We start from the raw sequence: 26062 nt of genomic DNA on the forward strand, positions 1-26062 counted from the left end.
TCTTCTCCAGACTAAACAACCCCAGGTCCCTCAGCCGCTCCTCACCAGACCTGTTCTCCAGACCCTTCACCAGCTTCGTTGCCCTTCCCTGGACACACTCCAGCACCTCAGTGTCCTTCTTGCAGTGAGGGGCCCAAAACTGCACACAGCATTCGAGGGGCGGCCTCACCAGTGCCCAGTACAGGGGCACGATCACCTCCCTGCTCCTGCTGGCCACACCACTTCTGATACAGGCCAGGATGCTGTTGGCCTCCTTGGCCACCTGGGCACACTGCTGGCTCATGTCCAGCCGGCTGTCGATCAGCACCGCCAGGGCCTTTACCGCCGGGCAGCTTTCCAGCCACTCCTCCCCAAGCCTGTAGTGCTGCATGGGGTTGTTGTGACCCAAGGGCAGGACCCTGCACTCGGCCTTGTTGAACCTCCTACAAGTGACCTCAGCCCATCGATCCAGCCTGTCCAGGTCCCTCTGCAGAGCCTTTCTGCCCTCGAGCAGATCAACCCTCCCACCCAACTTGGTGTCATCTGCAAAGTTACTGAGGGAGCACTCGATCCCCTCATCCAGATCATCAATAAAGATGTTAAATAAGACCGGTCCCAATACTGAGCCCTGGGGGACACCACTTGTGACCAGTCACCAGCTGGATTGAATTCCACTCACCACCACTCTCTGGGCTTGGCCGTCCGGCCAGTTTTTATCCCAGTTTAGAGTGCATCTGTCTGGGCCATGAGCCACCAGCTTTCTTAGAAGAATGCTGTGGGAAACGGTGTCAAAGGCTTTACTGAAGTCCAGGTAGGTGACATCCACAGCCTTGCCCTCATCGACTAGGTGGGTCACCTGGTCATAGAAGGAGATCAGGTTGGTTAAGCAGGACCTGCCCTTCATGAACCCGTGCTGGCTGGGCCTGAGTCCCTGGTTGTCCTGCACTTGCCGTGTGAGCGCCCTCAAGATGAACCGCTCCATAACCTTCCCTGGCACTGAGGTCAGGCTGACAGGCCTGTAGTTCCCTGGATCCTCCTTCTGGCCATAGAAATGGCCATAAAAAACTATAGGACACCTCCCTGTCCTGTGTATCACATACAGGTACCTGAAAAGCTCAGAGTTGTCTCTGGGGTCCTCCTTATATGAGTGAAGCCCTGGCCCCATTCCCTCTTGGATCAACTCTGTGCAGTTACATTGTGTTACGCCCAGAACTGTGTTTCAAAGCATAATTCTCCCTGTTTTCCTGCCGAAAGCCACTTCAGTTTATGCTGCAAACACTGTACTTTAGCAAGTACTGGAGTTTTACTCTCAGAGAATTTCCTCCAAAACAAATGGGTAAGAGGTAGGAATCAGCTTATGGGGTTTTGTACATATCTCATGGCAACTAAAGGCTCACAGCTTCAGTCAGCTCCAGTTGATCTGCAGGTTTGACTAGTGTCTTTGCTGTCGCCCATTCATCTACCCGCTCTCCTGCTTCAGTAGAGATGTCTTCATCCTAGCACAGGAATAACAAGCCCATTAGTACACCAAGACTGTGACTGTTTTGCTCCCTCACAAAGCAGCACTTCTCCAGGCATGGAGCCAGGACGAAAAAACAGCATTGCCCCACCCATCTGTGCTCCGAGCAGAACAGATAAACCCAAATGGCAGACCAAAATCTGAAGACCTTTGAATGGCTGCAGTTGCCAGCAAGAGTTCAGTGAGTTGGAGAAGCTGCTGTCTGAAGAGAATTCCTGGCCTGTAACAAAACCAGAGTAACACCAATAGCAAAACTCAAGTGACTTCGCTTCAACTTCAGTTTAAAAGTTGGCAATTGTGTTTCTTCTGACCATGTAACACCCAAATGAACCATACTTTAAGACTATTCAAGGGCACAAGTCAAGGACCTGCAATTACTTCTGAACTGCTCTTCTATAAGCTACACTTAGAAGTTAGTTCAAGATACAAAGCTGCAGGGATGCAGCTCCTGGAGAAATGTTAACCATTTACTTGCAAAGGCCAGCAGGTCTGCATTCTCCCAACACAGAGAGCTGCTCTCCTTGGGCTGGGCTTAGGTCAATGTCATGATATGGTATCATTAACAGGAAAACAAATCACTGCAGGTATGAATTTCAATTAACTGTCATTACACATAAACTGCCAAATACAAAGTCGCTGATTAAAATGTTTAACTGCTTCAGGCAAAATTTCTCCCTCAGCTTGAAATGTGTAATGGGTTGATTTAAAATAAATCAATCATTTTTTAGATACAGTTCTCTCAGCTCTGCTGAACTTTATAGCCATACAGAGCTGCTGATGAGTCTGGGGTGTAAGTGAAGGCTGGTTGCAGGTACAGAGACTGGACCCAGCAAAGCTTTGCTATCTGCAGAGCACCACAAAAGTAAAAAGCACAATGCTGTGTAAAAACATGAAGTGGCTGAAAGTACAAGAGAATTCTGCATATGTCAGGCACCCAGGGAAAGTCACAGGCTGCAGGTTTTTTTCCCCACAAGGGAGCTAAAACGAGGCAAGCTGTAATGAAGGTCAGGCACTCTGATACACAAGAGACTATGACAGCAGAACAGTTGTTTGTGATTTAACACTCCCCACATGAACACCTACTTGTAGGACATTTATCATACACAATTCGATGCCAGTTAGTTCAGTGGCTATTTTCCCTAGGGAATCAGATGAGAAGTGTTGTGGGTTTAATGTTTTTATTTATGGTTTTCAGTTAAAAGTAAATAACTTTTCATTTTTAAAGTATCAGACGAGGAACATTTAACAAGATGCTGATGTGTCCCAAGAAGGTGAAAAGCTGTTTATCGCCATGCCTCTTTAAAGGCATCTACACTGTCCTGCTTCCATCCATGCCAATGGAGCTAAACTAAAGAATGGTAGCTTAAATAAGGGTATTCTAAGCATTTATTTGCCCCACAGTAAAAACATTATCACAAGGCTAACAGTCAAAAAGTTAATGCTATTTTCTCCAAAGCTTGTATGTCTACATTAAACAAGTGACAGGACCAAGAACCCAGAAGACAGAAGGAGAGAGAGCTGATAATCAAACACAGGAGACAACATTAGAAACCTTGGCAAGAACAGCTTCAGGATGGATCCCAGATAACATCGGATGGGATGGATGAGAAAAGCAGAGGAGTTACTTGGAAAAAGTGTTTGACTTTGTGACAGGAAAGAAGGGGATACTAGAGAAGAGGGAAGGAAAAGAAAGGGTGAGGGGAGGGAGCAAGCTCCCATGGATTTATCGATTTTCTTTAGAAGAACATTAGAGTATGCCTTCCAGCTCAGACAGAAGGCCCACCTAGCCAAGTATCTCCAACAGTCTTTAAAAGCAGATCTCTACGGAGCTTTCTCTAGGATGCCCTCTCAGCTTGCCACAGGGACTTGACCCAGAAATGCTATCCTTTCTATTTCTTATCAGTGAACCTTTTTCTCTGCAAATTTATTCAGTCATTTTGGAATCCATGAGCATTTTTAGCATGCACAACTTCCACAGCAAGGACTCCGATGTACAACTACATATTAACGGAAAGAACTGCTGCTCAATTTTTCAGTCTGCCACTTGCTGCTTTCATCTGGTTTTCCTAGTTCTTCTAGTGGAAAGCCCAACTTTATCACATTATCTGTTGTTCATCCCCTTTTCCATATCTCTTACAGACACCTTAAGGAGCACAAGTCTCTACAGAGATTCCTAGACTCCTCATATTCATTATGAAAATTAAATGTTTACTTCTACCATCTGTTTCCTATGTACCAAACAATTAAGCAGCCATAATGACTTTGACCCAGTATCCCCAAGCCTTGTTCCTAAATCAGAATCATAGAAAGATTTGGGTTGGAAAGGACCTTAAAGATCATCTAGGTCCAACCCCCCTGCCATGGGCAGGGATACCTTCCACTAGACCAGGTTGCTCCAGGCCCCATCCAGCCTGGCCTTGAACACTGCCAGGGAGGGGGCAGCCACAGCTTCTCTGGGCAACAGCTTCCAGTGCCTCACCACCCTCGCCATGAAGAATTTCTTCCTAATATCTAATCTAAATCTCTTTCGGTTTAAAGCCATTACTCCTCATCCTATGGCTAAAGCCCCATTACTCATGCCCACATTTAGCCCGTACTCGAGGCTAAACCGTAGCAGTTGCTCTATCACCCAGTGACTCCTCCCCAGCTGAGAAGGGGAACTGGGTCAAAGTGACAACAAATTTAATGGAACAGTACTAATGCCAACAAAAACCACACCAAGTCATACTCAGTCCAACAAGCGTGCAGTGCTCACAATCAACAGCAGCACAGTCCTCAGGAGTAGGGAGAAGACAGAAGAGAAGCAGGAAGAGGAGAAGCCCCCTGTCCTCAGCAAACTTCCCCTTCTATAACGAGCATGATGTTTATGGTATGGGATACCCCCGTTAGCCAAGTTGGGTCAGCTGCCCTGGCTTTTGCCCCTCCTAAGCACCTGGCCAGCTTGAAACTGCCAACGGCCTGCCTGCCACGGCTACCCTAAGATACTATCTCAGCAAAACCAGGACACTTATTAAGACTTGACAATAAGAATTCAGAAGAGAAATATTTTCAGAGGAGAACAAACTGTAGCAGAGATGTGAGGCTGTGACTTTCAGTGTTGTTTCTCTTTGTGAAGCTAAGCCACATAAAACTGCTGTTACTAACAAGGCGTCAGGGATAATTTTTATTATTAAAAGCAATGGAAAATGAGCAGACCGATACATTTCTATGCTTAGAAAATGTGCTTTACTTTGAAATACAAATCACTGTGACTCAAATGCAGAAAATAAAGAGTTATGACATTTCCTTTATAATCCCACAGTGGGCTGGTAGTAGAGCAGAGCAGAGAGCCTAGGAGCCCCAGCATCACAACTGTTAGTGAGACGGCTGGACTACACAGCTGGCCTGTCTGCCCCATGTGAACTGCTTGGCTATGGGCAACAGAGCATCCTATTCTACAAGGACAATTCTACATGTGAATTAGACATGATTTAAACAAAAAAAAGTTAAAACATTTTCAGAGTAGAATTTTATTCAGATTCAGCCAAAATCAAACTCTCAATTTTAAAAATGAAACACACCCTACTCACTATTACCCTTTGTAAATGAGTCTATAAGAGCATTTATCCAGCAGCAAAGACATTGACAAGGCAGTCTGAGGGTAATTGGTTTTGGCAGTTGCACAGATTTCAATTAACATAATCTAAAGAGCCACCTGTGAATAAATATCTGCAACTCTATTAAAATCCAAAAGTGACACTGCAGAAAAGCTGGAGTTAGAGTGCACTGGAAGGAAGCAGCACAAACACCGCCCTGCTCCCCACACCATAAAGGGTTTGTAGGGTAGAGTGTGAGTAATTTTTCTAATCAATCAGGGGCCTATGGCTAATTTGCTTTATTTCTTTTGTCTTTGTACAGTACCATCACGGTTTTATGACGGTAACCTGATGATACAGTACAGGCCTGGTATGACAGAGAGACCCAGAGGAGACCCAGGATGTGTCATAGAGGAGTACAGGCAGGTAAGAGATGGGGCACAGGCTTGACATCGGAGACCCCGCAGCTGCAAGAATCTCACCACTGGCCATTTAAGGGAAATGCAGATCTGCAGACAGGGGAGCTGGACAAAGCTGTGTTTAGGGTTAACAAAGAAAACAAAATAATAGTATCTAGCACACTTAAAAAGCATCATATAGAATCATAGAATCGTTAGGTTGGAATAGACCTCTAAGATCACCAAGTTCAACCATTGACCTAATACACCATGCCCACTAAACCATGTCCACAAGTGCTACATCAACACGCTTTTTGAAGACCTCCAGGGATGGTGACTCCACCACTTCCCTGGGCAGCCTGTTCCATCCGGTAGAGAAATTTTTCCTAATGTCCAATCTAAACCTCCCTGGAACAACTTGAGGCCATTTCCCCTTGTTCTATCGCTTGTTACTTGGGAGAAGAGACCAACACCCACCTCACTACAACCTCCTTTCAGGTAGCTGTAGAGAGTGATAAGGTCTCCCCTCAGCCTCCTCTTCTCCAGACTAAACAACCCCAGGTCCCTCAGCCGCTCCTCATAAGACCTGTTCTCCAGACCCTTCACCAGCTTCGTTGCCCTTCTCTGGACACGCTCCAGCACCTCAATGTCCTTCTTGGTCAGATATACAGTAACATTAGGTGTAATGTGGAACACCAGACCAATGAAGAAAGAGAAACGTGTGAAAGTGTGTTAGCTAACACATCAAAGAAATTCCAAGTGGTTCCTAGAGTGAAGAAGAAACTATCAACATGGACATCTTATCCTTCCCAGCAAGGGACCCCAGATGCTGACAGCTTGCCGTAACATCCGCATCAACGACAGCAAAATGAAACCGCCAACACAGAGGACCAGAAGAATAATGAGCACAGTACCAGAAAAGAGGTAGAAGCCGAGAAGCTTGTATACAATTTTAACTGCATTATTAATGAGGGGTTTTTTGTTTTGGTTTGGGTTTTTTTTTTTTTTTTGCATAGAAGTACTTCTTATTTTCTGTAATAATTACATCTGGACTGATGATACTGTTTAGACTAAGATTTCAGTCACACTAACATTAAATTTTTAGCTTTATATATATAAGGTGTGCCTCCTCTTTGCCCATAAATAAGATTTTGTGTGTAACAAAGTTTACAGACTATTTTAAAAAAGAACCAGGCTCTGAAAATCTTAACTTTGATCCCACACGTGTTTTTACCTGTTATCAAAGGGTAGCTGAGACTACTACACCCAGTTGTGTACAACTGGAAAAGGGTGTTCAAAGGAGGGGTCTCATTGAATCCACTGGTGGGATTTACCACCCTTCTCCATTTGCCTCATTCCCACTTTACTGACAGACCTCACTCCCTGACTGTGGCAGCTTGCTTTGGGGCTCCCTGGGAAATAAGCGAAGTAGTTCCCCACAGCAAGGAGCAAGAACATGACTGGAAGGACAGTTATAAAATTGCATTAATTATCTCTGGTATTTTGAACTAAAAAAACTCCAATTGCCCCCTCCAACCTGTAGTTACACCTTAGAGCTACTTGGCTGTCACACAGATCCTTGGCCAAGTGCTGCATAGTACAGACACAGTTAGCCCACTCCAAACATGTGCTAAACCTGAAGAGGGAAGCCAGCATGCACTGACCAATGTAGGCCATGGGCTTTCTTCCATACGTGCTCCACAGAGACAGGACAGCCATACCTGGAGCAGGTGGGCATAGGTTTGTCTGGCAGGTGGTAGTAGAGTCTAGGAAGGTGTTGGTCCTTAGCTCATTCCACAGTCCTTCAGCAAAACTTTCATCTCCTGCCTTGACAAACCATCCCTCACAGCTTCAACCACAACAAAAGCTGAGGATCTTACTTGCTCGATATTCTGGACTCTGGCCAGTGAAGGTAAAGACTGCAACTCTACTTGACTCAATACTCTACAGAAGTCAGTATAAAAAGCAGAAGGCAGCCTTCAGGCTGCAATGTGGGGATGTGCTACCACAGCCTATGCTGGGGAAGGTTCATTCCAAAGTATCTAAAACTGTTGGAATCCAGCTGGAAGGTGACACAAACATGAAGAGATGAGATGAGATAAGATACTGGTATTTTGGCAATATTAGCACTAGGCAACAACCATCAAAACTAGTAAATCTGTTTAAAACCATTACAAGAAGCAAGGTGGGGAGCAAACATGGCTCAGTCAAGAATACAAAATCTTTTACATCGCCTCCTAATTCAGATAATAGCACAAAACCTACTGCTCTGCCACTTGCTGAAAAAGGTGGTTCTGACATTCCTCTTTATTGGTGTACCTGCACTTTGTCCTTTTGCTCTTTCTTTTGCAAGATCCTGCTCCCTGTAAGTCTTTCAAAAGCCATCACACTGTCCTCTTTCATACTTTTCCTTAAAATTCCTCTCTACCACATTAGCTGTAAAGAGTCCTCAATAGCACCCAGGTGGTTGGTGTCCTGCCACCGTGGTTCAGAATGACGGCCATGGCTTCCTCATTCTTTTTACCGTATGAATGTTTTATCCACAAACTATTATTTAAGATGTAATCCTTTTGCTCTGACAGTTATTTCTTGTTCTGCATCAGATAGTTTTTGTACAATAGGGAAGAGGTCACAAACACACCCGCAATACAAAGTGAACTGTAACAGTGAACAACATGATTGTATATTCACTAGCAAGATGGTCGCAACAAGGACTGGCCTTCATACACATCTCTAAATTTCAAGCACATTTTTGCTGTTACATAATTAACTACAGAAAAAAGAAATTGTAAGTTAGCAGGCTATTATTAGCATCTCAAAAAGAAACATTCAGAAGTCAGAAAACGCAAGAATTAAGGTTGCTGGGGCAACGTGCAATTCATCGCATTGGGCAGAGGCATTATGATACACAGCTTAATTCCATAATCACACACTTTGTTTTTTGTAGGTTCCCTGCCTCACTTAAGCTCTCCCAGGCATACAGGCATGAACAGAGTTCAGACAATAAGTTGCTACCAGTATTTTGGCTTATATTGTTCAGCATCTACAGTCTTTTTTTTTTTTTTATGCATAGTCTAAGTCAGACACCCAGCAAAGAACATTTCAGTCCAAACAGTTATATTTTAGAAAATTCTATGTAAACTGAAGATGGTCTCGCTACAGAAAAAATCAACAGTCTTCCTAAATCTTCCTAATAATTAACAAGAAGAGGAGTGTGAATAATTATGAGAAATTTATATCAGAAAAAAAAAGACATTTTTGCTAGGGAACTAAGGAATGAGTAGGAGGCATCAAGGAGTTACAAGGAGTTTCTCACCTCCAGGCCACTGCCATAACTCTGACCACCCTGGGAGGTGCTCCACCGCTACAGCGAAAAATGCCAGAGTGAGAATTTATGCATGCTAAACGCGTTTTACTCTGATGATCATCTTTTACATTAAATAAATGAACAGATTACCATAGTTCCCACAGTGAAAAGATATTAGGAGCCCATAACAGTCATTAAGGATACTTAAATTAAGGATATCGAAAACTCAAGTCACTGTTCTTTTCTGGACCTTTCTCCCAGGATATGTTTACGATAGCAGCGCCTAGAAATTCCTCCCTGGGCCAGGCATTAACTGTGCTGCAAGACAAATCGACAATTGACTACAGCAAAGATACAGTAATCCAACAGGATGATACAAATGAAGAGGGGAAACAGCTGAAAAGTGATGCTTTATATGCCATTTAATTTTCCTTTACCACAGCTCCCTCTAAGGCAGAGAAACCATCAAGAGGTGCAAATAGCTGCAAAATCAAGGAAAGTTTCCTGTTGCTGACCTATCAACAAGCATTTCTGATTATATTTTTAGGTAGGATGTTTGGGTTATCTCCAAATGAAATTCCTCTAAATATTTTTTTGAGTTGTAAACCAGGAAAACTAAAATAAGAAGAAACTACTGGCTTCTTTCCAAAGGACATTGCTGTAAATGAGGAAAGCACTATCAGGCTGGCATTTCATAAGAGCTATCATCTCTGCATCCAAGAAACATGTAATGGGAGGGTAAGCATCAAAGAGATGCAATGTCTAGTGGAAGTTTTGCCCTCAATGCCCTAGTAACATGTTTCCAGCTTGCCCTGCAATGAGGAAAACAAAGGATCATATTCAACCCTCCATTCAAGTCTTGTCCTTCTTGCCTATTCTAGCACAGTAATTATCACTCTCTGTTTTTGTTGGCGATGTGACAGCCACTAATTGCTGATCTGAGACTCGTTAACTGAATTTATACAAAATAGACAGGACTATCAGTACCTGCCTTCTTGACAGAACAGGAAAAGCTCTGAAGACTTTTCCAAGTCCTGGAACAACCATGCCTGGTTCTTTTTTAACAGCTGTTTTCTACAGCCCTACTATTTTCAACTATTTCATCCTCCGCTGCAGAAAACCTCTGACTTGTCCGTGGCAATGCTGATAGTAAATAAATCAACTTGGTGTCCTAGGAAGCAGAGACTTACTCTCAAGAGCAAGTGTTCACTTAAGAACCAGGCTGAATCCTGAATTGGTGACCGCAGAAATCCTTCAGGAAAAAATGTGTCCATCTCTCACATTCAGATCCAAGGCCTGCCCTGACTAATCAAGTAGGAGATGCAATGATGCTACCACACGTGCTGTCCTGACATCCAGGATGAGGTTCCTCACTATAGCCTTTGCTGGGTGGCACATCCTACTCCTACACTGTCAGATTAAACTGGCCCTTCCAGACTAGCTCTCACAACGAGTTACTGCATGGTGAGGAGCCAGACATACCACTATACAGTAACTCTTTGAGTAATGTGAAATTTCTCCCAATGCTTAAAGCATCCGGTGGGCTGAATAGATCTGGATTTGCAGACCCAGACTAAAATACCAGAAAACTCAGAGGCAGGGATGATGTAGGTTGATTACTCTGCAAAGCTAACTGTCAGTTCATATTAAGGAAATTTTCCAAGGGCTGAAAATCGATTATAGATTAATGAAACACTCATCAAGGCAATGACAAACTCAGACTATTTATTTTTAAGATCATTAAAGAGACATTCCGGCATCCTTTCTGCTCCCCATGCTAGCTGTCATCATAAGACAATCGCAACCACAGAATGCTCCTGCTAAGTTTACTGCACCTTCCTGAGCAGACATTATCATTCCCACTTCCTCTGGAGCACCACACAGAAGTTAACATGTAGTCTGAAAAAAAAGTAAAGAATGAAGCTGCTTGTTGGATTCTAAAGGGAAGAGGGAGAGACATTCTAAGAGCTAAGCCTGACATTTCTGTAAAAGCATTTAACAATTTCCTGCTAGCTTTTTATTCTTGCTTTGAATATTAGCAAACCCCACAGTAAGCCACTGCTTGGCAAGAGGAACAGAGAAGCACAGAATGGAATCAAAGTCAAAGGAAGCAAAGTGACTTCTAGCCTGCCCTGCAGCAGACATCCATTTACACACACTAGGGATGCCAATTTAAGAGCTATTTGCCAATACATTTTATAATCTGTTTTCCGAGAGACACTAAATTGAGTGTTTATTTTGTAATCCGTGGATGGTTTAACACATGTTTAAGAATGGGTAAGCTCCTTAAAAACCTTTGGGGGCAAAAGAAGTAAAATATGTCTGATTGTTGACTGTGTTTAGGAAGAAGGTCTCTTTGTTTCTCTTCCACAACTTGCTGAACAGCAAAGAAGCTGCTTACATGTCAGTGGGTGCAAGACCACAAGTCAAGTGTAACAGGAAATGCCTCGCTCTCCAAATTCAAACACTTTCTTGACACTGCATAAGTGGCTTGTTGCTGCCAGTGGGGTTGACCTTAAGTGGTAAGACCAACCAGTCTAGTTTTGCACTCTGTAAATGCAAAGAAGGGGATGCAATGCCAGTTAAGAAACTATAACCAAATCTTGCTTCTCCTTGGGGTGGGCTCAGCCACAGAGGTACATAGCAGCACAGGGTGCACGCCACTGCTTACACCAGGCTTTTCCTTGAGCCACAATGCAAATACATGGAAATCTGGACCCCACGCCTCCAACAGCACACCTGATAACCATATTTAAAATAACACTCTCAAAATGTTTGGTTGCTTTCTCTCATCACCCAGGACTACGCACGGGACTGACAGCAGGTTATTGGGGTGCTGTTCCCTGCCCTATTAACAACTTTCTGCATGTCTGTGCACATGCCACACAGGTTTTTAAAGAATGCTACACTTCTGAGTGCGCTGTTTGTCATACTCAATACCTCATTTTCAGGTGAGCTGAGAACCTAATTCTTCCATTCCCTACAGTGTGATGCAGGGATGTTGGCTTTCCGTAATTCTACATCTTCCCAAGATGCTGTGGAGCTCAATTGTGCATAACACATTTCAGACCTGAAAGGAAGCATGCTACTGAAGTACAGTGCATGCTTACATATTACTGTTTACTAAGCTGCATTGGGAACAGAAAGATCCAGACATACCCAATTGTTTTAAGACTTTGAACATTAAAACACATTTCTTATTAATGTACACAAACATACACGAGCCTAAAGATGCTTCTACTTAAGTCTCAGGTCAAATGATTCATCTAGAAGGCCTCAGCCTTTACCTCTGATTGTCAAATGGACTTTGACATGTTTTCACTCAGGAATACAGGAGACTTTTTTCAAGGAAAAAAACAAAAAGAGATCAGGTGGCTGCAGATTGAACTGGAGGCTGAAGTCACCCAGATAAAGAAAAAGAGTGAAATAAAGCGAAAAACTGATGTTAGAGGAGAAGGCACATACAAAACATGCACAGTAGAAGGGCAGGCAACCACCACCTGGAAGGGGAAAAAAAGAAGAATTCATCACAAAGCACTTGAAGAACACACAGCAATGAAAGCAGAGGAGGGGCTGGTAGTGACACCCGGTAAAAGAGAAGGACCTAATAGTGTTCAGGTAACTATCTCAGCTTTGAGAACAATCTCAGGAAGAAAATTTTCAAAGGGAAAGCTGTCAGCAATGAAAAACCTAGGAGGCAGAGCAGAACAAAGCAACATCTAGGAAACAGAGGAATGAAAAGCACAGGGACAGGTGACAAAAAGCATAGTGCTAGAGGAGAATAAGCAATGAAAGGGACAAGGATGGAAAGCCTAGGGAAATGATGCTCAGCAGAAAAAAAAAATCTTCACGAGCAAGTAGCAGGCTTGTTTCCTGCCTTACTACAAACACTGGCAGAGAGGAGGAACGTGTACAAGAGAGAACTGCAGGAGCTTAATCATTTGTTTTCAAAGGAGATTTTCTTGCCAAGAACTGGGATCTAGACCTTGACTCACCAATTAATTTTATAGTGGCCATCAGGGCTCAGTAAATACCAATCATCAGGCCTTGACTGGGCAGTGAGCAGTGCAAAGGCACAATCATCCACTCCCCAGACTCCCAAAGCCACTGAGAAGTGGGCTGTATTTTGAGTGAGGGAAAACGAGTCAAGAGCCTGGGGACTCCAGAATCAGCTAGCCAACCATGCAACTCCTCCATTGCAAGAATATTCTAGGACATGAATGACCCATCAGATTTAACAAGCTGAAGCCAAATGTAGGAAAAGCAATACAGCACAAGTTAAAATTATTGTCTTTTAAGTTATTGTAATGAAAGTTACGTGAAAAGCCAAAAATCCTAAGAGTTTAAACAGTTTATGATGTTTCAAGAGCTTTAAAATAAAATGAATGCCTTTACAGCACATTAATTAAGTTTTTCAAAAAACATGTGAATCAAAGCCTCTCTGTTTCAGAATATTTTAGATAGTGGCTACTGAAAAGGATTGAAAATATTTATGTGGAAATTCTAAAATAAAAGGAACTGATATTCAGAGCAAGCATTTCATCCCAAGTTTAGTTTGCATCACTATTATCATTAATGGGGTTTAGAATTTTAGCATAAACCTCTTCATTATCTAGGACTGGATGTGGGTTTTGGTTCTGAATTTGCGCCCTTTGCAAACTTTATAAAGCCCTTTGTAACTTGATAATTACTAGTACTTCTTAGCAGAGGATTAGAACGTCACAGTGATCCTCTCTCTTACTCTTGCCTACACCAAAGCCCACAAGCCCTCCTACCACATGTGCAGAAACACCCAGATGACTCCCAGAGATCTCAGGGACCAGGAGGAACCGTTTCAGTACTTCTGGTTTTCAGGCTCCAACCCTCAGCTGCAGGAGCAGGGGGACGTGATTGGACTCTGGCCTCAGCTCACAGTGGGGTTTATTAGCTCAGGCTTCAGAAGTCAGATAGGTCTGTCCAGTTTACACAGCTGTGGCGTGGATAAACCACCAGTGAGATGAAGCACCCTTGGATAATATGGGGATCAGATCAGCAAGGGTTGCTGTTCCCTCATTGAAAGAACTTCTGCTGTCCAGAACCCCTCACAGACCACTGGGGATTGCCCAGGCATCTCAGCTACCACCTTATGGCTTTGGACCATCACGTTGGTCCCTCCTTTTTTCCTTTGACTCTTCTTGATTGGTTATGGCTTTCTGGCACGTGTTCTGGACTGAGGAAGCAAGCTGATTGTTCTTAGTCACTTCTTGGCCACCTTCTTCCCCCCACCCCAGAGATCAAATCCATTGGTATTGACTTAAACCTATTATAAAAAGCTTTTATCAGCCAGGTCACCTTCTGCTTTTAAATCAAACACTTTGATAGTCCCATAGTAGGTGAGATCCAGGAACAAATGTGACTGAGCCCTTCCTCCTGGGATGTGATGCACACAGACATGCCCATGCAGGGCCTGAAGGTGGACAGCAGTGTCTCACAGACACATCCACCCGCACTGCTGCCCCCAGGGTAGGGTTAGGGCCATGAAAGTTAGCAGATGACCTCACTTCATTGTCTGAACTGAGAGAAAACCAAATAGTAAAACAAAAGGAAAGTGACAAAAATGACAACTAGTATAACTGAGAGAATTTTTAAAAATATTTTAAAAAACAGTGATTTTAACCTGTCTGCTCGGTGTCCCTTAAAGATTCACTGGCAGGCTTGGGACACCTCAAGTGCATTAAAACCTGCCCTGGAAGGGAAGTGTCAGATGCTGTAACAGTGATGAAATGGCATGACAATGATGTCTGGGGACTTTGTAGTCTCTCGGGGTTGCAACAGTACAGTGACACAGTGTGGGGTGCTGTAGCTTTGGGAGATGCTGGTCTGTCTGGCATAGAAATGCCACAGAACACGCTGGGTGTCACTGGCAGGGTGATGACATACCTCAGTACAGGGACAGAGTGATGCAACACGACGTAACCACGCAGTAAGCAGTGCCAAGAGGGGCTGTGCCGAGCCCCGGCCTCTCACCCAGCCCTGCGGAGTTACAGCTGGGGGGCACCCACGAGGGAAACGAGCTGGGCTACACATGGTGATGTAACGTGTGGTGGCTCTGGGAACGATGATGTCATTGTGGGCCTGGTGTCACACCGGTGCCACTGTGGCACCCACTCAGAGCAGGAGCTGAGGGCGGCAGAGCCACAGCGGGGCGGCAAGGCCACAGCGGGGCTGCAGAGCGACGTTCCCTCGGCTGAACCGCCACCTCCCACTGCACGAAGCACTGCAGTGACGCCATTCGGGGGCGGGGGGGGGGGAGGGGGGGGGGGGCTTTACGCCACGTCGCTGGGGGTGACGTTACCACGGCGCTGTCCCACGGGATACGCCCTGCTACGATGCCCGCTCGGGGCAAGCCCTTACCTGCCGGCGCCTGTCGCCCGCCTTGGCCGACATGGCAGCTGCCGCAGCGGCTCCCCGCCACCGGCCGCTCCTAACGGCAGCCCCGCGCCCTCCCGGCCGACGGGCGGCCGGAAGTTGACAGCGGTAACCGTCGCTAGGCGCCGGGCGGGCGCGCAGCCAATCCGGCCGCAGAGCGCCGTCGGCCCTGGCTATCTTCCCCCCGCCTCTTCCCACCTGAAATGCCCCCGCTCCCCGCCCCCCCCCCTCCCCCCCTCCCCCCCTCCCCGAGGGAGGGAATGGTACATCCCAGGGACGGCAAGGCGGGGGCCGCGGGCAACCCAGCATCCGGGCCCCGGGATTCTTGGCCGTGGTCACGCCTCTTTGATGAATATGCAAGTGAGGGGCGGGGCGGTGGCCGCCGGACCCGGAAGCGGCGCGGCTGAGTCACCTCGGCGGCGAGCGGCGGCGATGAGGCAGCAGCCGCGGCGGGCGGCGGCGTTGTCGTCCCTCGGCGCCTGAGGAGCCGCCCCGCGCTCGCCCGCCTTTCCTCCCTCCCGCCCGGCCGCCGCGCCCCAGGCCCGCCGCCACCATGATGGAGGAGATAGACCGGTTCCAGGTGCCCGCCGTGCGCGCCGAGATGCAGCCGCTGGTGAGGGGCGGGCGGGGCCGCGCTGTCCCCGGCAGCCGCCGCTGCTGCCTTACCGGGGGTCCGAGAGCGGAGCGGGGTGGACGGGTGGCGGTGCGGCGGCGGCGGCGGCGCTGAGGTCGGGCCCGCGCTCCGGGACCGTTATGTAACCGCCGTCCCCTCCGCGCCCCCGCCGCCATCCCCGCCGGGCTCCGGGGCCGTGCCCAGCGGCGGCTGCTGTGTCATGTTGGGGCGCCCGTGCTTTCGGTTGCCCACCCGGCCCTTCCGTCCTGCCCTCCTCATCCTCCCCCGGTATCCATCGGTAGCAACGGCAGAAGCCGCCCGCGGGGAGGGCGGGCGGCAGCGGCTCCGCTCCTGCCTCGGTGGAAGCGTCGCTTCTCCCAGCGCAGCGGCAGCCCGGAGCATCCCGGCCTGGCTGGCGCTTGGGGCGGGTGTTTCCCGCCGCTTCGGCCGGTGATCTCCAGCGTCGGGCACGGGAGTGCCCCGGGGAGGGGTGGGAAGCGGCGGTGAGACGTGAGGGAGCCCGGCCAGGGATGGACGGACAGCCAGGGCAGCTGGAGGCGCCGAGAACTGGTGGGGTTTTAGTCGATTTTTACGAACCACGTGAGATCTGGGGGAAGAATTGGGCGGTGTTTGTGCGCGGCCCGGTGCGGGAGCTGCGGGGAGCAGTGCTCCCCAGGGGCGGCATGGCTGCACGGGGTGGGTGTCAAGCTACAGGACCCCTTCTCTGGCTGGTTTTATAGCCGTTGCTCTCGGTGCAAAGCTGCTGTTAGACGCTCATTGTGTGAGAAGTCCAGGTGTTTTGCAGAGAAACATCTCTGTCAAATTAGTTTTGCTCACGTAAAATTCTTTACATAAAAAAAGCAATCTGTGAGAGTTTGTCCCTCCACCCTTCCCCCTGACAGGGCACGTGTTTTTCATATCGGGCTGTTTTTTCACTTCATAGATACAATTGTACTCAGTTAATGATCTCTGAAGAGGTTGGCGTAATGGTTACACTACTACATGGGACCCTGGGGAATCCTTGCAAAGGAGATATACAGGCTTGTGGGACTCTGTGGTTGCAGAAGTGGGCAGGTAGAGTGGTCCTGGGCTTTTGGTAGCTTATGAAATCACACTTAGGCCAGGGGGCTGCCAGCTATGGGAGATGCTAGATCATCACCAGGTAGTCCAAGGCTTCTTATGAGCATGTAGCTGCTTTGCTTTGCTGCTACAGGCTTGCTTCTGTACGTGTTGTGCCCCAGGTGCATGCTGCAGAACACATGAATGTGTCCTTTTCTGGGAGAGGTTCCCTCCTGTGTTCCTCTTCCCTTACTCCTGACTGCCTCACTCTGCTTGAAGGTGTGTTTTTATGTGTAACCTGGGACCTGTTGAAGTATGGTTCACCTTGGCATTAAAGTGAAAGCTGGATAATGGGCTGACTCGCTCAAGATGTTGATTCTCTCTGGCACGTGGAGTAAGCAAATTCCATCTCAGCATTTGATTGCATGAGATGGGGATAGGAAACGTTTAGAGAAGTGGAAAGAACTTTAATGAAATACTTGCACAGATCCTTTTGACAGCAAGTTCTTGTTAGCACTGAAGATACTGCTGAAATTTCCAGTATATCAAACTGTATTTAGAGTTGTTGTACCAATCCTCAGTTTCTTGTTGCAGCTAGTGTTTCTAAAAAGTTGAGAATAATTGTCTCGTGAACAGAAAGAGTCTCTGTGAAGGTCTACAGACTCTAATTCCCCCTCAGTGGCAAGAAAAACACTTCTCTTATGGTTGGAGTGTTGACAGATTTTGAAAATACTTTTAGCTTTGTTTTTGTTGTTGTTTGGTTCTTTAGCTTCTAACCTTTGTGGTGGGCAAGAAAACTGTTGATTCAGGCTGATGTGGACTTGTGTGTGTTTTTATCGAACCCTGCTCGTGTGTGTTTTTTATCAAGCAGAAGCAACAGATGTGGCAAGACTGGCTGTCTTTATTCGTGTTGTTGAGGGCAGTGAGCATAGTAGTGATATTAGCAAGTTTGGAAAAGGTGTTGGCAGAGAAAAATAATCCTAATTATTTTCTAGAAACCCCATGATAATGGTGGAGTGGAGTTGGCACATGCATGTATGTTTGCGTGGACATGGAGTGAGCAGAACCCAAAGAGGTTGTCTGGTCCAACACTTCTGTCTCAGGATAGGATGATCGATTGTGCAGCAGTGATAGTAAGCTTAGGAAGCAGGTTTCCTTCCCTTCTTCAGTGGCCAAGAACTAGGAAATTTTCACAAAGGGCTTTAACACTTGAATTAAAAGAATACTCTGGACCAGTGCTTCAGGGTTTCGGTTGTATTTTAAGTAATGAAGCTCGTAGCCCCTCACATACCCAGTCTCAGCAACAGTGGAGCCTTGTGTATGTAGGATTCTTCCGTGAGCCTGGAAGTGCTGGCATTGGGTTCCAAGATGGGACGGACCAAGTCTGGTACAGCATGTCCAGCGGCTTCGTCTGCTTTGTGGCTCCTGGTCTGTACCTTGCAAGTAGGGACTGGACATTTGCAAGAATCCTTGCAGTTCAGATGCTGGCTGGGGTTTATCATACTAATTTGCTTGGGTGACATGGTTGTGGCCAATACTGCTGCTTTGTTCTATTACAGGTATCATTTGTCCCTTCCCTCTCCCTCCCATCCTGTGCTTTAAAGTACAGAATAACCTTAGCATCTCGGGACTTCATGTTTCTTCTTCCCGGTGTAAACACTTTCAGTTCCACATGGTCTTGGGAAGAGATGAGACTGGCAGTCTCTTCTTCCACATCCAGAGGGCTGAGGTAGACATTTGTTTTCCAGGTGGAACCTAAGAGACTGTGATCTGCCACTGAAGCTATTAAAAAAAAAAAAAAGCACTATGCCCTGCTGAAAGCAAATAGAGAAGAGAGGTCCCTTGCTTGATTTGAAGTGCATACACTAAATGAAATGTCTTTTCATCCTGTTCACGCTGGAGAGTGGCCTAGGAGAGCACCGTCCCCTCTAAGTCTGGCCAGTACCTGGCAGTGTGAGGAGGGTCCTGAAGTGAGGTTTGTGAAGCTAGGCTTTGCTTGAAATCCTGAAAAACTTTGTGTTGTTGACCATGTTTTTGAAGGTCTTGTTCGTCTGTGTAGATAAAGTGTCAGCTTTTAATGTTTTTATGTTGAGCTCCAGGATAACCACCAGTGTTCTACCTAGAAACCATTTGACAGAAGGCCTGCTGATCTGCTTATGTTCAAAATTAAGAGACAGGTATGGCTGTTAAATGCTGAAGAGAAGCCATTCTTAGAAAGTAGTCTGAAGCTTTTCTGAGCCCCTCAGCATCCAAACCTGCCGCTGATACTGGCACTATTACAGAATCAGAGAATGTCAGGGTCTGGGAGGGACGTCTGGAGATCATCTGGTCCAACCCTCCTGCCAGAGCAGGTTCACCTAGAGCAGGTCACACAGTAACGCGTCCAGGTGGGTTTTGAATATCTCCAGGGAAGGAGACTCCACGACCACTCTGGGCAGCCTCTTCCAGTGCTCTATCACCCTCACTGTGAAAGAGTTTTTCCTTACGTTGAGGCAGAACTTCCTGTGCTCCAGTTTGTGCCCGTTGCCCCTTGTGCTGTCACTGGATACCACTGAAAAGAGCCTGGCCCCATCCTCTCGACAGCTGTCCTTCAGGTATTTGGAAGTGTTGATAAGATGCCCTCTCAGTCATCTCTTCTCCAGGCTAAAGAGCCTCAGGTCTCTCAGCCTTTCCTCATAGGAGGAACGGGATCAGCTATTGATCAGCTAATGTCTGGTGTCCATTGAGTGTACATCCTGACAATAACCAGTGTTGTAATTTACTGAGCAGGGACACAGAACCTGACACATCCATGGCTTTTTGCAAAAGTAACTTCTTTAAAGCTCAAATGTGTCTGGTGGGGGAACCTTCTCTTTGACAGCCTTGTCCAGCCAAGGGCTGCATTCGTGTCTCATTGCAAGGCTAAGGGCAGCACCTAACTAGGACAGACTGGAGCTGTGTGGAGTACTGCTTGCTCTGACAAAGCCTACTGGGATCTCTGGTTGCTGGAAGTTTTTCTCTGCTAATAACAAGTCAGATAGGAATTGAGAAGCATTTGGTCTGCAGGCTGCATGTTGGCCAGCTCTGTCATATGTGACCTCTTACCCTTTGCATTGAGTGCAATGATGTGAAGTTAAGAAGATGGGCAATCATTTCTTCCTCTCTTCAGCCTGTTCGGATCAGCACTGGGGAGTCACCAAGCTGTCTTGACTCTGCTTGATCTCTACAAACAAAGAACTGCTGTGTACTAATGCAGACCCAAGGAAAGGTTCAGCATGGGACTTAATGAGAGTTGCTGTGGACAGATGGACACGATGGCATACAGACCCTGGTTAAACATTGGCAAGTTGAGGGATGGGATGAGGCCCAATGTTTCACATCTTTGTGAGACACATCACTCTGTGTATTTTGGTATTGTGGCATAATTCTGCACATATTCATCGTGGAGGGGAAGAACGGCTGGTAACTGGCACTTGGTCATGTTCATGTGGCACCTGTCCGTGAAAATGGGATGGTCTGTTCTGATCCACATTTCCTACCTTGCATACTGGTGGCTCTTGGCTTCCGTCCCAAAAACGCCTGCCTCTTCAAATTAATATGAACTAATTTACAAGGGGTTTTGTTTACTCCTAATGCTTAGTACCATGTCTTCCCTATCAATGTGGTGCAAGCTCAACTGTGGAAACTCTGTTCCACTTAGTTTCTGTTCGATCTCCGACTTGGGTTGTCACAATCCTTCTACAGTCATGAAAAGGGCTCTCTTCATTAGCTGCTGGGTAGTGGGTTAGTTTCAGATAAAGTCAATTCCCAGCATTGCAGCGATGCGTGGTGTGATGAGGCCTGGAATGAGTTATTTCTGGGACACTTATACTTGGTAGGTAGCTATTTTGGCTTATGGGGTTGGTATTCCAACTAGACGATTTTTCCCAGTCTGGTGGTGGTGGTACATTGTTGTGATGATTGGTGTTGGTTTGTTTTCCCTTAAGTTTGTTGTCGGGAATGTTTCCTAACATATAATTCTCATTTATGTTGGGGATTAAAATAGTTTACTTGTGGCATATAAGAATTAATTGTGTGATTGTTTAAAATTAGGTTGAATCAATTTTTGTTTTGCTTTGCTTAGCATGAGTGATTGGAGTGGTGAGGCCTTAGGCCACAAACAATAACTGGACTTCAGCTGAATTTTTGCTTAGTCAAATGGAGAACTGCTGGGAGCCTTGCACAACGAGGTAAACTGGACCAAACCTATAATTCAAAGAAAAGACCTTCAAAGCAAGAGGGAAACTATTCCGTCTGAAGCCAACAGAAAACAAATGAGATCCAGGTGCAGATAAGATGGGAGGATGGTAAAACTACAGGAACAGACAGAATTCGAAAGGTGTTACTCCAATCATTGTAGAGGAAGGGCGACTATTAAAGAAGCTAAAAAGTCCATGCACATGGCATGGACAGGCACGCGAACACCTTGTGTAATTGACTGCAAGGCCCTAAAAGGCCTAGGGAAATAACCAGGGGGGTCCCTCTCTGCAGGCACCTAGCTCGAGCTGAAATAAACACTCTGTGGCAGAACCTAGGTTCTGAACTCTTCTTTACAGTCAGACCCTAAGACTGGATCTAGCCGCACCGAGACTCTTTGTGAGGAAGTTCGGCAGTCAAGGGGATCCAGTGGGAATCTCATGACTCGGTGGGAGGATCTTCCTGGACTCTTCTACAACATTTACAGAAGTGGATGTTAAAGGGAGAGAGATATGAGGGACATTTGCACAGCGAGGATGCTGCAGAGAAAAAGAATTAATGTACTCTTTGAAAGAGGAATGGAGGAGCCTGTAATTATATGTAGACCCATCTTTTCTTCAGCACTGGAGCCTCACTGCCTGCTCTCTCTGTGATTCTTCAGTCTGTGTTTTGTGTTGTTAGCTAAACTCTTGCAAAATCCTTAGTATATTTGTTAAAATGAAGAGTACTGAGCACGATGCAGTGGGGTTGTGCCTTGAATTCTGCTGGTGCATGAAAGCCTCCTGAGTCTGTGTCTGTAGCATACACCAAGCACTGGCTGGCATGTGATGACAAACTGACAGATGACAGTGTTGGATCCCACTTTGCTCCTGTACGCTGATGCAGGCAGTTTCTGTTCTTAGCACAAAAATGGAATTAGAATAAAAGTGCTCTTGCCCACATGGCACCAGTATGACTTTCCCTAAGAAAAAGCACCTGTCAAAGTGCAGCAGCTTCAGAGGAGCTTTGACACACACTCCTGAGACTTTGGCTCACTTTCTGCAAGTGGCAGCTGGAATGCAGTATTTCAGTTTCCCAGTTCTTGGCCCATATGAAAAATGGGAGCTCTTTCCAGAAAAATTTGGCGGATGGTTCTTATATCTCGTTCTGATGCATTGTAGCCAGGCTGGTTCTTTGCAGATGTCTGCCAGGCTGTGGGTCCTCAGGCTGATAGCTCTAGTTGTGATGATAACAGCCAACCTAAGGCTTTTACTTAGCCACATCCTACACTGATGCCGTTGCCTTTTTGCTGAGATGTCAAATCGATGCTGGTCCTGGAGGTGTAAAATTTCCAGAAACTTTGAAGATACAGAAGATGCATTTCTATACAGCTCTTTTGAACGTTAGGAGAGAAAAACAGAAAAGAAAAAATTAGATTTTCTACTGGATACTTAGTTTTTAAAAAATTAATTACAATTTTAGTCAGTGGACAGTATGAGTCCTAATCATGCTTATAAAATCTGTGTTCTTAATTTTTGGAAAATACTGACTATCTCATCAGAGGAAAATTGTGCTGTGTGTTAAGATCTTTGTTTTGTCTGATGCATCCCTAAAATGGGGAAAAACCTAAAAATAGAAAACCAAAAGTAGCTAAGAAGCAAAAAGAAAGGTTATACCTGTAGGGCTTAGACATAGTACGTTAATATAACATTAGTTCTGTAGTGCAGATACACAAGAAGCTTATCTTTCTAGAAGGGAAAAGCTTCTAAAATGAAAATGTCATCCCTATGTATATTCATTGTAGTGTAGCCCAGGGGTTACACAGCTATATGCTTTGTAAATGCTTACAGTATATGAGATTTGTAAAGTTACAGTACTATAGGTTCTGAAATAGAACAGTTTCAGATAGTGCTGCTTTTAGTTATATAGCCTTGTTTTGATATGCTACAGTGTCATCTATAGCAGTAGTCTAAAGATTACGTCCCTGAATACTTCAGTTTCTTGTCGTTCTGTCCTGTCCCCTCTCAGGCCTTTGTTGCAGAGGTACAGGAGCATTTTTATTGCCACCCCAGGGCATGCTGAAACTCCAGCAGTGATCCAGCACAGGCATCTGAACGGCTGGCAAGAGTGATGTGACTGCTGTAGCTAGAGGATGACCTGTCAGGACATGGGAACATGTTCTGGCTGGCACTGCCTCTGCAGGGATGCTGTTTCTTCTTCTCCACTTCTCTGTACAAGCTCTGACTATGGTTTTTCTGTCAGTCATGTTTGGAAGTCTCTTACTGATTGAAGAAAGGTGTTTGAAAAGGGGCACTGAACTCTTATGAAGAATTAAACCTGCACAGTCCCCTCCTGCAATTCTTCCATAACTCCCAAGAGCTCGTTATCTGTGGCTAGATATTAATCTACTCAGACACCAGTTTCTGCTACTGATAGAGACGTATATTCTCTCTGCTAGTAGGTAGTGGCAGACCCGTAAAGAGTCAGACAAGATGAGCAAAATGCCAGGATGAGAGAGGAGGGCAACGCGTGCCTTTAATTCTGCAAGCCTTTGTTCAAGGAAGGCCCTCAGTTTACCAGTGGGGCTGTAGGGTGTATGTGATGTCTCTGGAGTTATGTCTTCCTTGCTGTGAAATTGAAGACTCAACTTGATAAGAATAGAGGAGTAGACCCATCACTGGTTTGATCTGTGGGGTAGGGATTAGGAGTGGAGCTGGCTAACAGCAGGACTGGGAGTCAATCAGTCACGATGGAGTGCCTCTTTTTTCCAGACGTTTTGAGACCCTGTCTGGAGTAGTTGTCTTTCAGCTTCTGCACAGATCAATTATCTGTCGCTTTCCTCAGACAGTCTGTAGAAATGTGTCTGCGCTTTCCCCTCACACTCACACATGCCATGCATCTTCTGCGAAGTCTTCTGCCATTTTGAATATACAGTCCCTCTGAAGTTATTCTGTATCTGTCGCTGTAAAATTGACATTGCAGTGATGTAGCCACTTGCAACGAGTAAATCTGTCAATTCCAACTCAAACCCTGTTTAGTCTCACTGACCGTTATTCTTTCTGAGGTTTAAAGTGTAATCTTGTGCAGTGGATCAGTCTCTGTTTTGTAGTATGGAAAGCAAGCGTTTGCTTTGCTGGTTTGGCTCTGGGATTAGTGAGTTGGAGTGAATTAAATGGCACGTGGAAATTTTCTTTATTGAAGATTCCCTGCTCAGCTTTTGGACACATCCATCACCAATTCACAGCATAGCAAGGTTTATCAGTTTGGGAAACTTCCTTGTGAAAAAATGCTCTCTTAAATATGTGCAAAGTATACCAGCTGTATCCCGACTGCTTTTACTAGGTGAGTTTCAGAGTCATCTTAGTTGCAGACTGAGAAAAGTTCGTTATTTTCGATAGTAAACCTGAACACAGCTCATGCTGGTTTTGTTGAGAAGAGAATTGGCTCTCTAAAGATGTGTAAGACCTTATTTCCTATACAGAAGGGAAAAAGGAGAGTATTACTTGTTATGTCTTAAAAAGCTATTCTAGCTGCACTGGCCAGCTGTCTAGTAGAGATGCAGCCTGTGCCTGTGAACAGGTTGTTTTTCTAGAATGTACTTAAATTCTTCCTGAGCTTAGTAAGTTCTACCACATAGCTGTGGCTTTATTACAGGTGTTGACAAGTTGTCTGACTGGGGTTAGTGGATAAAACATGTCAACAAAGCCATGGTATAGGTCAGGCTATTAAATAACTAGTCACCAAGTAAGTCCTGTAACCCAGCACCATCTGCCTGACAGAGCACATTGTTAGACTCTGTGTGCCATGCTGAAGCAGGTAGCTCTAACCTCATCAATAATCTGCAGTCTCTTTCCCTTCATGCTTCCCAGAGCTTGCTTCCAGAACAGACTGTGGTAGAGCTCTTCTGTCATGCTTCTGTGTCTTTCAGTGTTGAGGACCATCAAACATGGATCATTCCTCCTTGGGTGTGGTACAGTGTCTTGCCTCATGCTTGTCTGGCTGTTTCTGAGTTTCTTTTCAGTGTCCTTGCTCCATATGAGCAGCTGACCTTTTGGGCTCCACAGCATTCAGTATACTAAATCCTGTAGACAGTCTCTTTTCCCAAGCCAAGCACAGCAGCGGTATTCTAATTATCATAATTTTTCTCTTGTCTTCTGCATTTTACTAATTGCATGGGAATGTAGGTTAGTGATTGAGTACACCCATATTCAAATAAACTGTTTACTTAGGTTATGTCTTGTTTCAGGTTTTCTTTTTCTATGTGGTCCCAGGTGAAAACAAATCTTGGTTCCTCTCTCAATGTCAGAGATGCTTATACCGACCTAATAATTGTTTACTTCCCTATCCCACAGTGAATTTGGGGCGTGGTGGTGTCATTTGTTCACTGAGTTTGCCACAGACATTGGAAGAGCTTTTGAGCTGGGATGAGATAGCCTGCTTTGGTGGTGGCCTCTCCTGCTTCTTGCTTTCAAACAGATCTCTTACAGTTGGCCAGTAGAAGATCTTTTTTCCTCGTGGACCAAGTATCTTTAGCTTCTTTAAATGTGATTATTTTTGTGTCTTCATCAGTTCTTTGCTCCTAAGCACAGTTGTTTAAGGTAACTTGAGATTTTTCATGTTCCTATGTGCACCTCTGTGATGGTATTCTCAGAGTTAAGGTATTGTGGCTTCATTTTTTTCCCCCGAAAGTGAGAAAGTACTGCAGTCTTTGCAGTAGAGCACACTGACAGTGTCTGCAGTATTTAAAAGGACTTGTTGGTTAGACCCATGTTCATAAAATTGGAAGAGATTCATATATGCTTGCCTAAGCTCTTTGGTTAGTATTGCTTCAGTCATTCCCCCAGACAGTGAATTGTGTTGGTTTACCCTTTGGTTGATGTACCAGCCTTACAGCAGACCAAAGATGGGACAAGGGAAGCAGATGAGACTTCCCATGTTTTGAGCCAAGCTAGTTTTAAGAAAGCAGCTTCTTAAGAGGAAGTCAGAGCATGGAGGTCTAGTATCTGTTAG

At 45.6% G+C, this 26062-nt stretch overlaps 2 protein-coding genes across 4 annotated transcripts in view; one reads left to right on the forward strand and one right to left on the reverse strand.

Moving 5' to 3' along the window:
- Positions 1 to 15204, reverse strand: part of DNAI1 (dynein axonemal intermediate chain 1) — a 149234-nt gene extending 134030 nt beyond the window's left edge. The window contains exons 1-2 of the mRNA XM_086480183.1: positions 15172 to 15204; positions 1377 to 1475 (exon numbers count right to left, since the gene is read on the reverse strand). Coding sequence (XP_086336309.1) covers positions 1377 to 1475; positions 15172 to 15204 — 132 coding nt within the window. The remainder of the gene's footprint in view (positions 1 to 1376; positions 1476 to 15171) is intronic.
- A 535-nt stretch (positions 15205 to 15739) lies between these two features.
- Positions 15740 to 26062, forward strand: part of FAM219A (family with sequence similarity 219 member A) — a 100929-nt gene continuing 90606 nt past the window's right edge. For all 3 annotated transcript variants that reach the window (XM_086479894.1, XM_086479895.1, XM_086479896.1), the window contains exon 1: positions 15740 to 15799. In XM_086479894.1, coding sequence (XP_086336020.1) covers positions 15740 to 15799 — 60 coding nt within the window. The remainder of the gene's footprint in view (positions 15800 to 26062) is intronic.

The sequence above is a fragment of the Leptosomus discolor genome, chromosome Z (genome assembly GCF_034619465.1).
Source record: "Leptosomus discolor isolate bLepDis1 chromosome Z, bLepDis1.hap2, whole genome shotgun sequence".
NCBI classification, from domain to species: Eukaryota; Metazoa; Chordata; class Aves; order Leptosomiformes; family Leptosomidae; genus Leptosomus; species Leptosomus discolor.